This window comes from Rhinopithecus roxellana, chromosome 1, assembly GCF_007565055.1.
Source record: "Rhinopithecus roxellana isolate Shanxi Qingling chromosome 1, ASM756505v1, whole genome shotgun sequence".
Classification (NCBI taxonomy): Eukaryota; Metazoa; Chordata; class Mammalia; order Primates; family Cercopithecidae; genus Rhinopithecus; species Rhinopithecus roxellana.
The window spans coordinates 49,644,385-49,659,765 of record NC_044549.1 but is presented as its reverse complement, the minus strand read 5'-3'; the positions used below and the strand labels follow the sequence as shown (position 1 = coordinate 49,659,765).

Sequence of the window (15,381 nt, the reverse complement as noted above, 5' to 3'; positions counted from 1 at the left end):
CTGGGACTATGGGCACACACCACCACGCCCAGCTAATATTTTGTATTTTTAGTAGAGACAGGGTTTCGCTCCATTGCCCAGGCAGGTCTCAAACTCTGGGACTCAAGCAGTCTGCCCCGCTCAGTTTTCCACAGTGCTAAGATTACCAGTGTGAGTCACCATGCCCGGCTCGTTTCTTGCATATTTACATCTCTGCAAATACGAAGATGACAGTTATTGCTGACAGAGCCCTATGTCCTGGAAGTGTGTGTTTCTTGCTTTAAATGCATGTGTCAGGCTGGGCGCCGTGGCTCACACCTGTAATCCCGGCACTTTGGGAGGCCAAGGCGGGGGGGGGGGATCACGAGGTCAGGAGTTCGAGACCAGCCTGGCCAAAATGGAGAAACCCCGTCTCTACTAAAAATACAAAAATTAGTCAGGCATGGTGGTGCATGCCTGTAATTCCAGCTACTTGGGAGGCTGAGGCAGGAGAATCGCTTGAACCCAGGAGGTGGAGGTTGCAGTGAACCGAGACCATGCCATTGCACTCCAGCCTGGCAACAGAGTGAGACTCTGTCTGAAAAAAAAAAAAATGCATGTGTCAGGCCAGGTGCAGTGGCTCATGCCTATAATCCCAGCACGTTGGATTACAGGCAGATAATTTGAGGCCAGGAGTTCAAGACCAGCCTGGCCAACATGGTAAAACCCCATCTCTACTGAAAATACAAAAACTAGCCAGGCGTGGTGGCACGTGCCTGTAATTCCAGTTACTCAGGAAGCTGAGGCATGAGAATCACTTCAACTGCAGAGGTTGCAGTGAGCTGAGTTCATACCACTGTACTCCAGCCTGGGTGACAGGGCAAGACTGTCTTAGAAACAAACAAAAAAAACGCATGTGTGAAGATTATAAAAAAAGACAGTTAAAAAAAAAAAAAAAAAAGACTGCACAGCAGACTTTTCCAGAGGTTACATGCACAAACAGGTATGAGAATCCAGCTGTCTTCTAATAAGCCAAACATTAAAAGGACTTGCACGACTTTCAACCAATGCCACTCTTTCCATGAATTACTTTTTTCTTTTCTTTTTTTTTTTTTTTTTTTGAGACGGAGTTTTGCTTTTGTTGCCCAGGCTGGAGTGCAGTGGTACAATCTCAGCTCACGGCAACCTCCGCCTCTCGGGTTCAAGCGATTCTCCTACCTCAGTCTCCTGAGTAGCTGGGATTACAGGCATGCACCACCATGCCCGGCGAATTTTGTATTTTTAGTAGAGACGGGGTTTCTCCATGTTGGTCAGGCTGGTATCGAACTCCCGACCTCAGGTGATCGTCCACCGTTGTCTCCCTAAGTGCTGGGATTACAGGCATGAGCCACTGTGCCCGGCCTAATTATTTTTCAAAATATTTTTCATTAAAAATATTGTTTATGTTAACATGTAATGGATTTATTATTTTTAAACAAATGAACACAGTATATTTTATTTTATTATTTTTTTTTTTGAGACGGAGTCTCGCTCTGTCGCCCAGGCTGGAGTGCAGTGGCCGGATCTCAGCTCACTGCAAGCTCCGCCTCCCGGGTTCACGCCATTCTCCTGCCTCAGCCTCCCAAGTAGCTGGGACTACAGGCACCCGCCACCACGCCCGGCTAGTTTTTTGTATTTTTTTTAGTAGAGACGGGGTTTCACCGTGTTAGCCAGGATGGTCTCGATCTCCTGACCTCGTGATCCGCCCGTCTCGGCCTCCCAAAGTACTGGGATTACAGGCTTGAGCCACCGCGCCCGGCCTATTTTATTTTTTTAGACAAAGTCACGCTCTGTCGCCCAGGCTGGAGTGCAGTGGCGCAATCTAGGCTCACTACAATCTCTACCTCCTGGGTTCAAGCAATTCGCCTGCTTCAGCCTCCTGAGTAGCTGGGATTATAGGCACCCGCCACCACGCCACAACGCCTGGCCACTTTTTGTATTTTTAGTAGAGATAGGGTTTCACCATGTTGGCTACACTGGTCTCGAACTCCAGAACTCAGGTGATCCGCCCACCTTGACCTCCAAAAGTGCTGGGATTACAGGCGTGAGCCACTATGCCCAGACCCACAGTATATTTTAAATTTCTCGGTTTTAATTTCTTTTTTTTTTTTTTTTTTTTTGAGACGGAGTCTCGCTCTGTCGCCCGGGCTGGAGTGCAGTGGCCAGATCTCAGCTCCACTGCAACCTCCGCCTCCCAGGTTTACGCCATTCTCCTGCCTCAGCGTCCCGAGTAGCTGGGACTACAGGCGCCCGCCACCTCGCCCGGCTAGTTTTTTGTATTTTTTAGTAGAGACGGGGTTTCACCGTGTTAGCCAGGATGGTCTCGATCTCCTGACCTCGTGATCCACCCGTCTCGGCCTCCCAAAGTGCTGGGATTACAGGCTTGAGCCACCGCGCCCGGCCCTCAGTTTTAATTTCTAAGAGGGGCCAGGCATGGTAGCTCACGCCTGTAATCCCAATCCTTTGGTAGGCCAAGGTGGGAGGATCACTTTAGCCTAGGAGTAAAGACCAGCCTGGGCAATATAGTGAGAACCTGTCTCTATGAAAAATACAAAAAAATTAGCTGGGCATGGGGGTGCACACTTGTAGTTCCAACAACTCAGGAGGCTGAAGTCGGGGGATTGCTTGAGCCTGGAAGATGGAAGTGGTGGTGAGATGAGATGGTACCACTGCACTCCAGTCTGAGCAACACAGCTAGGCCCTTTCTTTAAAAAATAAAGTAAAATAAAAATAAAATAATCCCTAAGAGGGCAAATATTGACAGCTAAAATCCACATAAACAAAAGCTCTCCAGGATCCTAGTGTTAGGGAAGAGCTGCTGTCCATCTACCATCACTGAACTCTCCACCAAGGCCCTGGCTGGAGGACTGGCCAACAGCTCTGAGAGAGGGACCTGAGGTCAAATGCTGCCTCACCATGCAGGTGCCACACTGTCGCTGGTCCACAAATCACTATTTGTTTACAATTACCAAAGTATAGAAATTGAAACTCAACCTTTAGAAACACTAAGAGCAGCCGGGTGTGGTGGCTCAAGCCTGTAATCCCAGCACTTTGGGAGGCCGAGACGGGCGGATCACAAGGTCAGGAGATCGAGACCATCCTGGCTAACACAGTGAAACCCCATCTCTACTAAAAATACAAAAAACTAGCCGGGCGAGGTGGCGGGCGCCTGTAGTCCCAGCTACTCCGGAGGCTGAGGCAGGAGAATGGCATGAACCTGGGAAGCGGAGCTTGCAGTGAGCTGAGATCCGGCCACTGCACTCCAGCCCGGGCGACAGAGCAAGACTCCGTCTCAAAAAAAAAAAAAAAAAAAAAAAGAAACACTAAGAGCAATTGTACACTGCCGCAACAACCAGCACACGCTCCAGGGGCTTGTATGGTGTGTGGCCTTGGCTTTTTGCCATCTCATTTTTTTAGTTATTCATTTTTATTATAACTTATGGAAGTGTTGGCCTGGAACAGTTTGGAAATGTTCAAAGTGGTCCTTCACTACAAATACAATGAGAAGCATTTAACTGGATGTTTTTTAATTAAATGGCAACAGGGATGAAACCTAAAGCAAATTATGATGAGTGGAAACCATTTCTCCCTCAAGAAGACTTCCCCTATGTATGCCGCTTCTAATATAAATATCAACTGAATCGCCCTTACAGTGGAAATCGGCAATGGTAAAGAAAACCATACATACCCTCTGCAGTGAAGAATTTTTCCACGGGTCCCAAGAACTGATTGATTTCATTAAGTTCATCTTGGCTAACTTCCGGAAATGGGAAAACTTCTTTCTAAAAATAGTAAATATTTGCTAAAAAATTTAATTTTTATTATGCTGCCATCATGGAAATATCAGTTAAAAGGGAAGGAAAAACATGTGCTCTACTCCACCCTGGCCAGCGGGACGTGACGTACTGAAGGAACTGGAAAGCAAACCTCGCAAGGTTCTTGAGATACAGGAACTATGTGGAGGCTCCACCACCCACATCCATCTCCCTCCCCTGTTCAAATAGGTTCTTCCCGATTTTCATCAGCTTTCCTTCTCAGTACAAGGGATGATAATGGTCCCATGAAACATGCAGCCCAAGACTAACATTTAGAAGCCTGGGGGTCTGGTCCTTGATTTCAGGCTTACTAATTATGTGGCCTTCACCAAATCCCTTCAGTTCTCCAAACTACCTCCTCCTCACGCATAACATGCAGGTAATATTTACTCAAGGCCCTTGTGAGAATTGTGGAAGATAGTGGACGTGGAAGCTCCTTATTGAAATGGACAATTCTACATCAATTATTGTGTGAGCTCAAAGATGCTACGCTGAGAAGAGCATGTCGTGCTTACCAAGTCTCATCGATCCCTATAGCCTCTGTCTCTCCTGCTCATGGACATCTGCTCCCTGTACCAAGCCCCTCTGGACTTTTGGGCTCTGGTACCCCTTCAGTTGCCAGCATGACACGAGCTGTAGATGTGGGCTTCAGGTTGATGAGCAGTGATGTCCTGAGTCACAGCTATAGGCCCAAGCAACACCTGTCCTCATGGCGCCTCTCACTAAGTGTCTCTAGAGAAGTCTTTCAGAGACCTCAACCTTCTCCTCGGACCTTGTACAGCCAATCAGCCAACAGATTTCTCTACTGTATCAATATGCTCCCACTGCTTTCTCCTCTCTGGGCCCAGGACCACAGGCTTATAGGTGAGTCCCTAACTAAAAGTGACAGCCAACTTAAAGGAATCCCTGCCTCTGTCCATTCCAAAACCACCCTGAAGGTGGTGTCGAAAAAAACAAGCTGGGAGGCCGGTCACGGTGGCTCACGCCTGTAATCCCAGCACTTTGGGAGGCCAAGGTGGGCGGATCACGAGGTCAGGAGTTCGAGACCAGCCTGACCAACATGGTGAAACTCCATTTCTACTAAAAATACAAAAATTACCCAGGCATGGTAGTGCGCACCTGTAATCCCAGCTACTCAGGAGGCTGAGGCAGGAGAATCGTTTGAACCCGGGAGGTGGAGGTTGCAGTAAGCTGAGATTGCACCATTGTACACCAGCCTGGGTGACAGAGCGAGATTCTGTCTCAAAAAAAAAAAAAAAAAGAAAGAAAAGAAAAAAACAAGCTTGGCTGGGCGCAGTGGCTACTGCCTGTAATCCTAGTCCTTTGGGAAGCTGAGGCAGGGGGACTGCTTAAAGCCCAGGAGTTCAAAACCAGCCTGGGCAAGGCTACACACACCTATAGTCCCAGCTACTCAGGAGGCTGAGGTGGGAGGATCCCCTGAGCCTGGGGAGGTTGAGGCTGCAGTGAGCTGTGATTGCACCACTGCACTCCAGCTTGGGCTACAGAGTAAGACTGTCTCAAGAAAAAAAAAAGAAAAAAAAACAAGCTGATGGCCCTATCACTCTGCAGTCTTTTAGATCAAAGCTCAGTCTCCTTCACTGAACACAGAGGCTCACTGCCACTTGGGTCTTGTGCACGGGCTGTGTTAGAGATCATTCTGGTACCAGTGGGCAGGCCAGATAAGACAGCCTGGCAACTAGTTGGCCTTCAGGTACAACCACAGAAAACCTGTCACATAGGAGAGACTGCAGGGGCATGGGAGAAAGATTCTGATGTTATCAAATCAGGTCAGTGCCTTAAGGGAGGAGAGTTCAATTGCAATAAACAGTTTGTAAATTATCTTAAAAAGTGGAACCTGTTATTCAAAGAAATCTAGTGCAGGAACCAAATATGTAAAACAGACGAAGTCAAGCAGTTCTGAGACGGCTGATATGGAAAACAGTCACCCAAATCCCACCCACTCAACTTCCCACCCATCCCTGCAGCAATTCCAGGGGCACTCCATGAATAGCTTGGGTCCGGCTGAGGGCAGGGTGACAACCACTGGCCTACATAATCTGAAAGATCTTTTCCAGTTCTGAGATTCTAAGCATCATATCCCATGTTTCTGCTCTAATCCCAGTAAGGCTGTGAGAGATGACATTGGCCTGATCCGAAGTAGTAGCAGAATAGTCTAAAAGTGGTCAGACTCTGAAGAACCTCAAAGTAGAGAAAACCAGATCTTCTGTGGAATAAGACGTGAACTAGGAGAATAAGAATACAAGGTGATGCCAGGTGTTCTGTCTGAACAGGTGGAACAACAGAGCCACCATTATCTATGATAAAAGAAGGTTGGTGGAAGGACCAGGATTGGGTGGGAACCAGGAACTCAGTTTTGGATCTATTAATCTCAAATGCCTGTTAAACCTCTCAGCAGAGCTTTTGAGTACCAAGGTAGATTTAAAAAAGGACCTTGGCTGGGTGTGGCAGGGTGTGCCTATAGTCCCAGCTACTGGGGATGCTGAGGTGGGAGGATCTCTTGAGCCTAGGAGTTCAAGGTTGCAGTGAGCTATGATGGTACCACTGCACTCCAGCCCGGGTGACAGAGGAAGGCCCCAACTCTGAAAAAGCAAAAGGAATCTGGAGCTCAGGGAGAAATCTGAACTGGAGAAAGAAATTTGAGGCATCAGGATATTGATGATATTTAAAGCCAGGACACTAAATAAGATCACCCAGGAGATGGTTGTAGATGAAAAGAGACATCCACAGACCCAGTCTTAGTAAATTCCAACTTGGCTAGTTGGAAACACTGGTCATTGTTTAGCAGTAAAGGAGCTAAAAAAGAACTAGCAATTGACTCAGAGAAGTAGCAGTCAGTGAAGTATTTAGAACATTTAGAGAACGATGAGAATAGTGATTCAGAAACCAGAGAAGAAAGTGTGTCAACAGGGTAGAAGAATGAACAGTGTCAGATGCCAATGATGGGTCAAGTAGGATGAGGTCTGAGAACAGATCACACAATTTAACAACAGAGAGGTCACTACTGACTTCCATGGCCATTAGGGACAAACGTCTGAATGGTAAGGGCTCAAGATCCAGTAGAGAGAACAGTTAATGATTCCAAGAAAGGAAAGAATTACCCTTGAGTAGGTGAAAAGGCCTGGGGTCTAATGAGAGATTGGTTTTGCCAGAAGCAGACAGTTCAGTCATAGTAACAGAATGTAGATGATATGGGCACATGCAGGGGGAGGGGGTAACTATGCCTGTGAAGTTCTCATCTGACTGCATGGATTTTCCCAGTGGAATGGGAAGCAAAGCTGACAGCTGAGAGTAAGGGCAGGGCAGGTGGTGCCAAAGGTTTAAAGATAGAAACAGATCTGAAAGATTTGTGTTCTTTCTTCACCATGCTGCTGGAAAGCAGGAGATCCCAGGAAAGAGCACCACACTGCCCCAGGTCCTGGGTAAAAGGGTTTCTCATATGTCAAAGACATAGCTCTGCACTTTCTAGCCGGGCAAACTGCTTTTAGTCTGAGTCTTAGCTTCTGCATCAATAAGGTTGCTTGCTATAAAGGGATCAGCCTGACAACCTCAGAGGAATGTTCCAAAGAGAAGCCAGGGAATAACTTCCGTGATAGAGGATCAGCCAACATTCAGCCAAGCTCAAAGCAGGGCACCTCGAGGAAACAGCAAGTATACTGTTGCTTTCCTTAGAAGATAAAATAAAACACAAAGAAAAAAGCAAGAAATGTGTTTATTCCTATTTTGTAGATGAAGGCACTGAGGCACAGGGAGGTGAAACCATCAGCTCCCAGGTCACAAGACTAGTAAATGTTGAACCCAGTTCTCTCTTCTGCTGCACAGTACTCTACAGTTTAAGAAGACTCTCCATGCACCATTTATCTCACTGGGGCTCTACAACACCTCTGTGAAGGAGACACAACACTATTTCCATTTTAAGGCTGAAAGAACTGAGTCTCGGCCGGGAGCGGTGGCTCACGCCTGTAATCCCAACACTTTGGAAAGCCGAGGCGGGCGGATCACCTGAGGTCAGGAGTTCGAGACCAGCTTTGCCAACATGGTGAAACTCCATCTCTGCTAAAAATACAAAAAAAAAAAAAAAAAAAAAAAAAAGGCCGGGCATGGTGGCGGGCGCCTGTAATCCCAGCTACTCCGGAGGCTGAGGCAGGAGAATCGCTTGAACCCAGGAGGCGGAGGTTGTAGTGAGCACTCCAGCCTGGGCGACAAGAGCGAGACTCTGTCTCAAAAAAAAGAACTGAGTTTCAAAGCCAACGAGCCGAGACCAAACCCAAGTCTTCCAACTCTAAGAGGACAATGAGTGTTTTATAACCAAACTGTTACTACTGGCTGGGTTGTACGACGCCTGGGAAGCATCTTGGAGCCAGATTTCTGAGGAACCTCAATGGCAGGGAGAGGCGCTACGGCTCAACTGGGGAAGCCCCAGGGCGCTGGAAGGTGACTGAGGAGGGACACGGTCTAAACTGTTTAGGAATCAGAGAGGAAGCCCCGCACATTTCGAGACCAGACCAGCTGAGATGAAGGGTGCTTTGTAAATTACCTAGCCTAGAGTTTTCCAAATTCCCCTGACAAAATTTACACTTCCAAGGGTCCCCCGTCTTGGAAATGTCCCACCCTTTCTCTGGGAAGGTTTTCCTGGAACTCAGGAATCCAGAGTGTTAACACGCCTCTCTGGCAGGTTTGGGGAATCCAACAAAGCTGAACACCAATCTTGCAGCTGAGGATGAAAAGCGGGAGCCAGACAGCAAGGATTCGCCCAGGGCTCGCGTTACCTTCTTGATTTTGCCTAGGAAAAGCTCTTTGGCGAAAGCTCGTAGAGGCGGGCTGGTGCGCAGTAGCCGCCGGTTCGCGGTAGAGATCACCAGACCCCGGCAGGCACGAGCCGCAGCCGCGGTGCGCAGGAAGAGCCCACAGCAGCTCATGCCGCCCGCGGTTCCCGGCCTCAGGCTCCACCTCTTACTTGGCGCCGCAGGGACACACACATAGTCCGCAACGTCTGATGACGTTACTGGCCCGCGACGATGTGCAGTACTCACTGCGCTTGCGCGGTCTCCCCCAGCAGGGGATGGAGAGGCCAGAAGGGCGTGACGGCTGCCACCTTCCGCGGCCAAGGCCGTAGTCACGTGCACCTGGCTGGTCAGCGCCGCCTGATGACGTCACATGCCTACGCTTCCCGCCGGTCCCACTGCGCTTGCGCGGCCAGAGTTGCTGGGCGGAGAAAATTGGAGGGCCGGGGCAGCGGGCCTGTTGGCGGGTATGAGCTCCGGCCGTCGTGACGGCGGTGAGGGTACCTGTTTTTCACATACCAGCAGTTGTTTCCATAAATGCTAGCCATAGGAAATCTCCCTGTGTACAGAAACCTAAAGGCCGGCCCAAGCTGCTTCCACTTGCCTCTTTTGTCACTTGCGGCCGCGAGGCCGGGATAAAACTTGAGAAAAGCAAAAGAATGGGGGAAATGCGTGGTGTTGAGGTCTCTGCAGGGGCACGGTAAGGTTAAGTTTCCATTTTTAGCTGGATGGTGGATTCTTGAGATACTGTTTTGTACCTAGTTGACATGTTACATATATTTTTTGGAAGAGGAAAAGAAAATGGGTGTTCAGTCACAGAGCAGTCTGGATAAAACTGAGTCACGGCCGGGCGCGGTGGCTCACGCCTGTAATCCCAGCACTTTGGGAGGCCGAGGCGGGCTGATCACAAGGTCAGGAGATCGAGACCACGGTGAAACCCCGTCTCTACTAAAAATACAAAAAATTAGCCGGGCGCGGTGGCGGGCGCCTGTAGTCCCAGCTACTCGGGAGACTGAGGCAGGAGAATGGCGTGAACCCGGGAGGCGGAGCTTGCAGTGAGCCGAGATCGCGCCACTGCACTCCAGCCTGGGCGACAGAGCGAGACTCCGTCTCAAAAAAAAGAAAAAAACTGAGTCACCTCTGTCTTGGGAAACACTAAAAAGGCAGGTGGAGGAAGAGAAACTACAGAGGGAGCTGAGAAGAGATGGGAACTATTGGATGGGATGGGACAGGACAGGCTGTAGCCTCCCAAGGCGTTCACTTGCCCGCTGACTAGACAGCTGATTTATCAAGACGGGAATGGCAATAGAGAGAGAGTAATTCACGCAGAGCCAGCTGTGCTGGAGAGGGAGTTTTTTTTTTTTTTTTTTTTTTTTTTTTTTTTTGAGGCGGAGTCTTGCTCTGTCGCCCAGGCTGGAGTGCAGTGGCGTGATCTCCGCTCACTGCAAGCTCCGCCTCCTGGGTTCACGCCATTCTCCTGCCTCAGCCTCCCAAGTAGCTGGGACTACAGGCGCCCGCCACCTCGCCCGGCTAATTTTTTGTATTTTTAGTAGAGACGGGGTTTCACTGTGTTCGCCAGGATGGTCTCGATCTCCTGACCTTGTGATCCGCCCGTCTCGGCCTCCCAAAGTGCTGGGATTACAGGCTTGAGCCACCGCGCCCGGCCTGAGAGGGAGTTTTATTAGCCAAATCAGTCTCCCCAAAAACACAGATCGGAATTTTTAAGGATAATTTGGCGAGTAGGAACTCGGGAAGTGGAGGGTGCTGATTGGTCGGGTTGGCGATGGACTGATAGGGGGCCGAAGTGAGTTTTTCTTGCTGTCTTCTATTCCTGGTTGGGATTGCAGAACTGGTTGAGCCAGATTACCAGTCTAGGTGGTGTTAGGTTTTGCAACAGTGATGTTATTCCCAAGAACAATTTGGGGGACGTTCAGACTCTTGCAACCAAAGGCTGCTTGGCCTCTAAACTGTAATTTCTCATCTTATAGGTGATTTGTTACTCCTCCAAAGGCCGACTGGTCCCAGGCAAGAAGAGGTTTTTTTGTTTGTTTGTTTTCTGGGAAAGGGCTATTTTGTTTTGAAGTTAAACTGTAAACTCATTCCTTCCCAGGGTTGGTGCAGCCTACACCCAGGAATGAACTAGGACAGCCTGGAGGTTAGAAGCAAGATGGAGTAGGTTAGGTCAGATCGCTTTCACTGTCTCAAGTTGTAATTTTGCAGTGGCGGTTTCAAGGCCAGGCCATAGGAGCCCACGTAGGAGGCAGGGCATGCCGGGCACCTCACAGCCCAGCGGTGCACATGGGCCCTATACAGATCTTCAGCCTGCTCCTCCAGGAAGAATGCTGCTCTGCTTTTCACCCAGACCGGTCATCTGGCTCAAGCAGTTTTGCAATCCCACCTAGGAACAGAAGACACCAAGAAAAACTCACTTCGACCCCCTATCATTTCATCTCCAACCTGACCAGTCAGCACTCCCCAATTCCCAAGCTCCTACTCGCCAAATTATCCTTAAAAACTCCGATCCCTGTTTTGGGGGAGACTTACTTGTTCCCTGACTGTAGCATTGACCACAGTGTTGGGAAATGCCTCCAGCTTCCACTGTGTGAACTCCTTGAGAACAAAATGAAATCCTTTTATCCCTTTCATCTCAGTGAGCTAAGCTCAGCACCAAAAAAGATTAAATTGCTAACACAACATCAAGAAAAAAGAGCTCAAAACTCTACAAGGCGTAGAGTCTAAACTGCAAAATATGTGCAGGCATCTTTTCTGATTATTTTACCTTGTCTAAGGTCTCTCAGCTGGTTTCTTCATCCGTGGTTGATACTTGCTTGGCATTCAGCTTCACAAGAAGGTATTTGGAAACAACTGCCTTTGTAAATTATCCCCATAGGTAAAACAAAGAAAAATATACATATATTGCAAAAACTTTCAATTTTGAGCTGCTGTACATTTTTGCCGAACAAAGGTAGTCAAATCAGTCAAGTAGTCTGTTAATGTGTCAAATCTTCTTTAGTGTACACAGGTCTCCCTAAATCAACCAAATGAGAAATCCAGTGGCACATATTTTACAAAATAAAAATTAGAAAACTGTTAAGGCACAATTTTTAATTGCTCCGATAGAGTATAGCAGAAGAGTTTTGCTGTTTTACTTCTATACCAGTTTCTAAAATCAGTTTCCTCATCTGTAAATATGAGTATGATACCCTTTATCTCACAGGACATTTAAGAGGTTTAAGTAAAATAATCCACATGAAAGCACTTAGCACAGCAAATGATAAAAATGAAAATAGTTACACTTTGATCCTTCCATCTTACATTTAAGTATTAACCTCTGAGAAATATGATGTGGTTTTAAACAGTTTCCCCTGTTCAGTATACTAAAAGAAAAGCTTCAGCTGAATTAAATTTAAAGGAGCTTAATTGGCTGGGTCGGGTGTGGTGGCTCATACCTGTAATCCCAGCACTTTGGGAGGATGAGATGGGCAGATCATTTGAGGTCAGGCGTTTGAGACCAGCCTGGCCAACATTGTGAAACCCTGTCTCTACCAAAAATACAAAAATTACCGGGCATGGTGGTGAGTGCCTCTAATCCCAGCCACTCGGGAGGCTGAGGCATGAGAATCACTTGAACCCGGGAGGTGGAGGTTGCAGTGAGCCGAGATTGCACCACTGCCCTCCATCCTGGGTGACAGAGCAAGACTCTGTCTCAAAAAAAAAAAAAAAAAAAAAGTTTAATTGAGTAATCAATGATTCAAATCAGGCAGCATTCTGAGCCAGAGCAAGCTCAGAGACTCCAGCGCAGCCATGTAGTGGAAGATTTATGGACAGCAAAGGAAAGTGAGGTACAGAAAATGGAAGCAAGGTACAGAAACATCTGGATTGGTTACAGCTCTGCCATGCCTTATTTGAACATGGTTCGAACAGTTGGCTACATTTGATTGGCAAAAACTCTGTGATTGGCACAAGTGTAGGCTACGGTCTGTTTATGCCTCCACTTGTCATAGTTCACAATGTGCAGAAAACCTATAAACCCAACTTAAAATATATAAGGAAGCAGCTTTAGGCTAAATTTGATTTAACAAGTGTTTAAAATATCCTCACAGTAGTTCTGAATGTCTCCTCACATCAGTACAACTGATTCACAACATAGGAGAAAATGAACATTCTTTAGCCATAATATTAGCATTAGCATAGCAGAATGCTTGACTCTGGGTATGAGGAACATTGAGTAGAAACTATTGCTTGATCCCTTACTATTAAAGCTGAGGCTGAGATTGGACTGATTATTTTATAAGCCAAAGACCACCAGAGATTGCCAGCAAACCACCAAGAAGTAGGAGAAAGGCTGTCCTGCAGATGCTGCTGCAAAGACCTGCCCCTTCCGCCTTGCACTTCCATCCCCCAGGGCCTAGAGGCCCCTGCCTGCAGCTGGGGGAAGAGGAGACTGTGAAGAACGATCCCGTCTTTTAAAAACTGACAGAAATCACGGATTCCTTCCACTCACATTCCCTTGGGAAGAACTTAATTTCGGGGCAGGGGCTAGGAAAGGGAACGCCTGGGCAGAAACATGGTTTTGACAAGTGTTCTTGTCAGGACAATTTGGGAAAGCCCAGATGAGTGGAGTGACCCTCAACTCCAGTGTTTTGACACCGAAATGTGCAAGGCTTCCTCTCTGATTCTTAAACAGCTCAGGCCATGCCGCTCCCATGTCACACTCTAGTGGCCTGTGGGCTTCCTTGCCAACTGAGCCCTAGCACTACCCCCTGCCTTTGAGGTTCCACAGAAATCTAGCTGCAGGGTGACTTCCACAGGTTGCACAACCCAGCCAATAGTAACAGCTAGGTTATTAAACACACCATCACCTTAGAGGTGAAAGACTTGGCCTTAGGTTCAATTCTTTCAGCTTTAAAATGGAGCAAGTTATGTGTCTCACTCGAAGATGTTGTAGAGCCCGGTGAGTTATGTAGTGCGTGGAGATTGGAAGGTACTGTGCAGCAGAGGAGATGTACAGTGCAGGCTCAAGATCGTGTGACCTTGAGCGAGTCACTTTTCCTCCTTGTTCCTCAGTGTGCTCATCTACAAAATAAGAGTAAACACAGTAGCATTTCCCCCTTCCTAGGGGTGCCTTGTTTTCAGTTTGTCTGAATGTTGGCTGATCCTCTATCACGGAAGTTATTCCCTGGCTTCTCTTTGGAACATTCTTCTGAGGTTGCCAGGCAGGCTGATGCCTTTATAGCAAGCATCTTTACAGATGCAGAAGCTAAGACTCAGACTAAAAGCAACTTGCCCTGCTAGGAAATGCAGAGCTATGTCTTTAACATATGGGAAACCCTTTTACCCAGGACCTGGGGCAGTGTGGTGCTCTATCCTGGGACCTCCTCCCTCCCAGCAGCATGGTGAAGAAAGAACACAAATCCGGCCGGGCGCGGTGGCTCAAGCCTGTAATCCCAGCACTTTGGGAGGCCGAGATGGGCGGATCACGAGGTCAGGAGATCGAGACCATCCTGGCTAACACTGTGAAACCTCGTCTCTACTAAAAAATACAAAAAACTAGCCGGGCGAGGTGGCAGGCGCCTGTAGTCCCAGCTACGGGAGGCTGAGGCAGGAGAATGGCGTAAACCCGGGAGGCGGAGCTTGCAGTGAGCTGAGATCCGGCCACTGCACTCCAGCCCCGGCGACGGAGCGAGACTCCGTCTCAAAAAAAAAAAAAAAAAAAAAAAAAAAAAAAAAAAGAAAGAACACAAATCCTTCAGATCTGTTTCCATCTTTAAACCTCTGGCACCACCTGTCTTGCCCTGCCCTTACTCTCAGCTGTCAGCTTTACTTTCCATTTCACTGGGAAAATCCATGCAGTCAGATGGGAACTTCACAGGCACAGTTACCCCCTCCCCCTGCATATATGCCCATGTTACCTACATTCTGTTACTGTGAACTGTCTGCTTCTGGCAAAATCAACCTCTCATTAGACCCCAGGCCTTCTCACTTACTCAAGGGTAATTTCCTTTATCTGCATCATTAACTGTTCTCTCTATTGGATCTTGAGCCATTACCATTCAGGTGTTTGTCCCTAATGGCCATGGAAGTCAGTAGTGACCTCTCTGTTGTCAAATCGTATGATCTGTCCTCAGACCTCATCCTACTTGGCCCATCATTGGCATCTGACACTGTTCATCCTTCCACCCTGTTGACACACTTTCTTCTCTGGTTTCTGAATCACTGTTCTCACTATTCTCTGAATGTTCTAAATACTTCACTGGCAGATACTTCTCTGTGTCCATTGCTGGTTCCTTCTTGGCTCCTCAACTGCTAAACATTGGCCATGGTTTTTCACTAGCACAGTTGGAGTTGTCTGTGGCTCAGGCTGTGGACATTTCTTTTCCTCTGCAACCACCCCCTGGATGACCTAATTTAGTGTCCTGACTTTAACTACCATCAATATCCTGATGACTCACATTTCTCCTGCAGCACAGATTTTCCCCTCAATTCTAGCTTGTTTTTGTATCTGCCTTTGTACTCAAAAGCTCCACATAGAGATCTAATAGGCATCTAAAAGTGGCATATGCAAATCTGAGTTCCCGATCCCACCCAATCCTGTTTTCCCACCATTGTTCTTTATCATAGTTCATGGTGACTCTTATTCCACTTGTTCAGACCAAACATATGTGGTCACTTGTGTACCCTCTTATTCTCCTAGTCCACATCCAATTGAGCAGCAAATCCAGTGCTATCTACCTTCAGGTTATATTGAGAATGACCACTTTTAGGCC

The 15,381-nt window shown here is 47.7% G+C and overlaps 1 protein-coding gene across 1 annotated transcript in view; it reads right to left on the bottom strand.

Annotated features, from left to right (window-relative positions):
- ACAD9 (acyl-CoA dehydrogenase family member 9) overlaps positions 1 to 8,866 on the bottom strand; it is a 35,768-nt gene extending 26,902 nt beyond the window's left edge. The window contains exons 1-2 of the mRNA XM_010354665.2: positions 8,600 to 8,866; positions 3,686 to 3,779 (exon numbers count right to left, since the gene is read on the bottom strand). Of these exons, the coding sequence (XP_010352967.1) occupies positions 3,686 to 3,779; positions 8,600 to 8,749 (244 nt within the window). The 5' untranslated portion in view covers positions 8,750 to 8,866. The remainder of the gene's footprint in view (positions 1 to 3,685; positions 3,780 to 8,599) is intronic.
- Between the last annotated feature and the right edge of the window lie 6,515 nt (positions 8,867 to 15,381).